Source organism: Nicotiana attenuata, unplaced genomic scaffold (assembly GCF_001879085.1).
Source record: "Nicotiana attenuata strain UT unplaced genomic scaffold, NIATTr2, whole genome shotgun sequence".
NCBI classification, from domain to species: Eukaryota; Viridiplantae; Streptophyta; class Magnoliopsida; order Solanales; family Solanaceae; genus Nicotiana; species Nicotiana attenuata.
The window spans coordinates 13,663-14,728 of NW_017680049.1; the positions used below are offsets into that span (position 1 = coordinate 13,663).

General features: G+C 45.4%; 1 protein-coding gene across 1 annotated transcript; it reads left to right on the top strand.

Moving 5' to 3' along the window:
- Positions 1-12: 12 nt before the first annotated feature.
- On the top strand, positions 13-1,006 carry LOC109221813 (the record flags this gene model as incomplete). Its single annotated transcript, XM_019386254.1, has 2 exons — positions 13-254; positions 529-1,006. Coding segments are annotated over exons 1-2 (720 nt in total), but the record flags the coding sequence as incomplete, so codon positions are not given.
- Positions 1,007-1,066: the final 60 nt, after the last annotated feature.

Genomic DNA, 1,066 nt, shown 5'->3' on the forward strand with positions numbered 1-1,066 from the left:
AGTACCTTGAACATGGAAAGTTACCTGAAGATCCGCGACAAAGAACAGACATCAAACGAAGAGCGCCACGATTCATCTTCTATAAGGGGACATTGTTTCGCCGCTCTTTTGAAGGACTATTCTTGCGATGTCTTGACAAAGAAGAAGCCTGCCAAGCGATGGAGGAAGCACATTCTGGCTCATGTGGAGCGCACCAATCGGCTCCAAAGCTCCATTTTCGCATCAAGAGGATGGGCTACTACTGGACGACAATGGTGAAGGCATGGATCATGCCATAAGATGTCAAGCGTGTCAATATCATGCTAACTACATCCACCAACCTCCAGAGCCTCTTCATCTAACTTTAGCTTCATGGCCTATTGATGCATGGGGACTTGACGTTGTTGGACCGCCTCCAAAGTCATGAAAGGGACATATTTACATATTGGCCGCTACAAACTACTTCTCTAGATGGGCTGAAGCTGCTCCACTCAAGGAGGTGAAAAAGGAGACTGTTGTCGATTTTATCAAGTCATATATAATTTTTAGGTACGGCATACCAAGATACATAATCACTGATAATGGAACGCCGTTTGACAACAAGCTCATGAAGAGTATGTGCGAGAAGTTCGGCTTCAAGCAACATAAGTCTTCAATGTATAATGCACCCGCCAACGGTCTTGCTGAAGCTTTTAACAAGACGCTTGGTAACCTTTTGAAGAAAGTTGTTGCAAAGAACAAGAGAGACTGGCATGAGAGAATTGGTGAAGCTTTGTGGGCATACCGGACAACCTTCAGAACTACTACACAAGCAACTCCTTACTCTTTGGTATATGGCACAGAAGCAGTCCTGCCGTTGGAGCAACAAATTCCATCATTGCGGATAGCAATCCAAGAAGGACTCACGTCCGAAGAGAATGCTCAACTTCGCCTAGCAGAGTTAGCGGCAATGGATGAGAAAAGATTGGAAGCGCAACAAAAATTGGAATGCTATCAAGCTCGACTAGCTAGAGCCTTCAACAAGAAAGTGCGGCCACGATCATTCCAAGTGGGAGACTTAGTCCTAGCTGTTCGACGACCCATAATC